Raw genomic sequence first — 3,155 nt, forward strand, 5'->3', positions numbered from 1 at the left:
CTCAAAAATCCATTAGTGAAAGCCCCGTGACTAATTTTGAGACAGAAATATTCCATCTTTAATTTTAGAAATAGATTTAATATCCATTTATACATCTGTTATTAAATTGACCAAAGTAAATTAATTTTAAATATTCAAATATAATTTTAATCTATTTATAAATTCATATACATTTCTATTTATAAATTCGTATATAATTTAATCTTTAAATTTATCACTAAAATTTTCTTATATGCTATTTTTATATTTCTCTTCTACATACTATTTTACAATAAATAATCACACATTTCAAATAAATTAAAAAAATAAAACAGTTAATTTCTAATTAAAAAGTACCATTCAATTAACAAGATAAATATATATTCAAAACATCCAAACAAATTTAACCATTAATTAAACTATAAGTAACTGATAAAATTTTAAATCCCACCACAAATAATTTAATCTTTATTTCTGCTGTCACGACTCTAATAGAAATCAAATCCTTGGTCCATTTGCTCATCTCCTAAATAAGGCCTAAACTCTGGAAGGTCAAATCAGTGACTTGCAGTTGTTTTGACAGCACCATCATCTATGTATGCACTTAGATATATGCTATCAACTTTTGCATTAACTGACTTCGTGTGTATAGAAGAAAGTAGTCCAAACTTTAGAGATGAAATAGTTGTTGGTGGAGGTGTAGTCATGGGAAGACTGGAAGGTGGCTTTCCAGCTACTGCATTCTTCTTCATCTGGATGGAGAAATAACAAAATTCAGATACAATAAACATAATATTCACCATGCTATAATATAAAGGAAGCATTTTGGGTAAATCCTACAAACATGAGCAAATCCATCTTTAATATAAGTTGTAAATGCTTCACTCGCTTTTTGGAGCTAGGCAAATATATCTACCTATAAATAAAACCAAAGGTTTCAGCATCTATAGTACAACAAAATATGTAAATGAAAGGAATAATATTAGTAGTATTTGGAACAAGGAATTCACCTTCGGATAGAGTTGAGTAATTTTATAGAGTTTATATAAGGTAGGATCACCACCTTCAGTTAAGCAAGTTGACAACATATCAGTAGTGGTCAAAGGAGAAAATCAGAAAGTACTAATGTATTCATAATTTATTTTACCTGTATTACAAGAAGAATAAAAATCAATCCACAATTCAAACAAAAATAATATCATAAACATCAAGTATGTCCACACTTGTTTCCACCAACATAACTAACAAAGACTTATAATTGCTTGCAAAAGAAAATTATACCTCAAGATCACCTTACCCTATTAGATTTACCAAAAGATTTAGGTCAATATAAGCAAATATGATCTGTTGAGGCTCCCATAAAGAGATATCCTTTATAACAGTACCTCATAGTTTCAGTAATTCATGCAAAACAGTTTTAACCATATCAAAGATATAAATTTTATTTAATATCAACGATAAAAATTTCATTTAAAAAAAAAGCTTAAAATCTGCTTAGATTTGGTATTAGAAAGAAAAATCTTGGGAATGCTAATAAAATTTTAGAATTCATGCAAGTAAGCTAGCCAATTGGTATTTGTATAACAGGAGCATAAGATGGGTTGTTGAAAAAAAAGCACAATTTCTTGCATCTAAGAAAAATAATACAAGAGAACAAAACAATCTCGAATTTACTAAATCAAGGCGCCTTTATAACAATACAAAGCATAGTCAACCTAATACTATGTGGAAGGAATATAAACGCTCATCTAACCTCAATGAAAAATATAATAAACCACATAAATCAAGAAAAATTATCTTTATTCCACTTCAATCCAATGCCATTTCTGTTGGCGGCATTTGGTCTCTCCCATCCATCGTAATGGCGAGTGGATGTAAATCATTGACAGTACGATAGACAAGAGGCGCGCTGGCGATAGAAGAATAATTGAGAATCGGTCAAACCCCTAATTAGGATTTGCACAAGAGAACAGTTCACGTACTCACCCCCGTGTGAGGCAGTTGTGGGCGTCCTCGTGATCGAGAGAGGCAACCTTGGGGCCGCTGCGCGAGGCGACCGTGGGCATCCTCGTAGTCGTGCGAGGCGGTCGTGGGCATCCTCATCGTCGCGCGAGGGGCAGTGGGCATCCCTCGCCAAAGCACGAAGGGGGTTGTCATCCTCGCTGCAGCGCGAAGGGGGTCGTTGTCCTCGCTACAGCGCGAAGGGGGTGATCGTCGTCTTTGCCATAACGCGAGGCGACCGCCGACATCCTCGCCGCTGCGCAAGGCGGTCGTCGACGTCCTTGCCACAGCCGCCTTGCGCAACTGATGTCCTCACTACAGTGTAAGCCACGCGACCTCGGGAGTCAAGAAAGCGAAGCATAGGGTTAGGTTACAGAGAAGGGAATTAGGCTAAGAGGTAAATAAAGTATTGAGAAAAGAAATTAAATAAGATTCATAAGTATAAAGAAAAATAAAATGTTTATTTTTATTTTCATTTTCATAAAAAATATATAAAATATTATTTTAAATAAAATGTATATTTTATTTGTAATCTTTATTTTTTTATTTATAAAAACTTATTTCCAATTTTGTCTAATGTTCATTGAATATTATATTTTAAATTCATCTTAATTTATATAAATTTGAAATAGATTTTATTTTTATTTAAAAAAACTATCACTAATTTATATAAATTTGAAACTGATTATTTTTATCTCAATTTTTCATTAAATATTTTTATTAAATTTTAAATAAATTTGTGATAGAAATTATACGATTTTAAATTTTATTTATAATATGTATTTAATTTTGTTTATAAAAATTTATTTACAATTTTGTCTCAAATTTATTTCAAATTCCGTCTTAATTTTTTTCAAATATTATATTATATTAAAGTGAAAATGGATTAGTAATTTCATAGCAAATGTGTCTCTAATTTATGTAAATTTAAAATGGATTTTAATTCTGTTTTAAAAAAATTATCATTAATTTATATAAATTTGAAACATATTATTTTTTGTCTCAATTTTTTATTAAATTTTAAACGAATTTTGTGACAGAAATTAAATGATTTCAAATTCTGTCAATAATTTGTATTTATTTTTGTTTATAAAAATTTATTTACAATTTCATCTCAAATTCATTTCAAATTCCGTCTCAATTTTTTTTTCAAATATTATATTTTATTAAAGTGA

The 3,155-nt window shown here is 29.8% G+C and overlaps 1 protein-coding gene across 2 annotated transcripts; it reads right to left on the bottom strand.

The window, feature by feature from the left end:
• Positions 1-338: 338 nt before the first annotated feature.
• LOC122046956 lies at positions 339-2,355 on the bottom strand. Of its 2 annotated transcripts, XR_006130441.1 has the most exons (4): positions 1,966-2,355; positions 990-1,888; positions 824-895; positions 339-731 (listed from the first exon to the last, which is right to left on the bottom strand). XR_006130441.1 is itself a non-coding variant. In XM_042607919.1 (2 exons), exons 1-2 carry the CDS (start codon positions 2,134-2,136, stop codon positions 537-539), a joined length of 366 nt encoding a protein of 121 aa, XP_042463853.1. In that variant the 5' UTR covers positions 2,137-2,355; the 3' UTR covers positions 348-536. The 2 variants fall into 2 exon arrangements, 1 of the variants encoding a protein (XP_042463853.1); XM_042607919.1 differs by lacking the exons at positions 824-895; positions 990-1,888 and having other exon boundaries at positions 348-731.
• Between the last annotated feature and the right edge of the window lie 800 nt (positions 2,356-3,155).

This window comes from Zingiber officinale, chromosome 2B, assembly GCF_018446385.1.
Source record: "Zingiber officinale cultivar Zhangliang chromosome 2B, Zo_v1.1, whole genome shotgun sequence".
Lineage (NCBI taxonomy): Eukaryota > Viridiplantae > Streptophyta > Magnoliopsida > Zingiberales > Zingiberaceae > Zingiber > Zingiber officinale.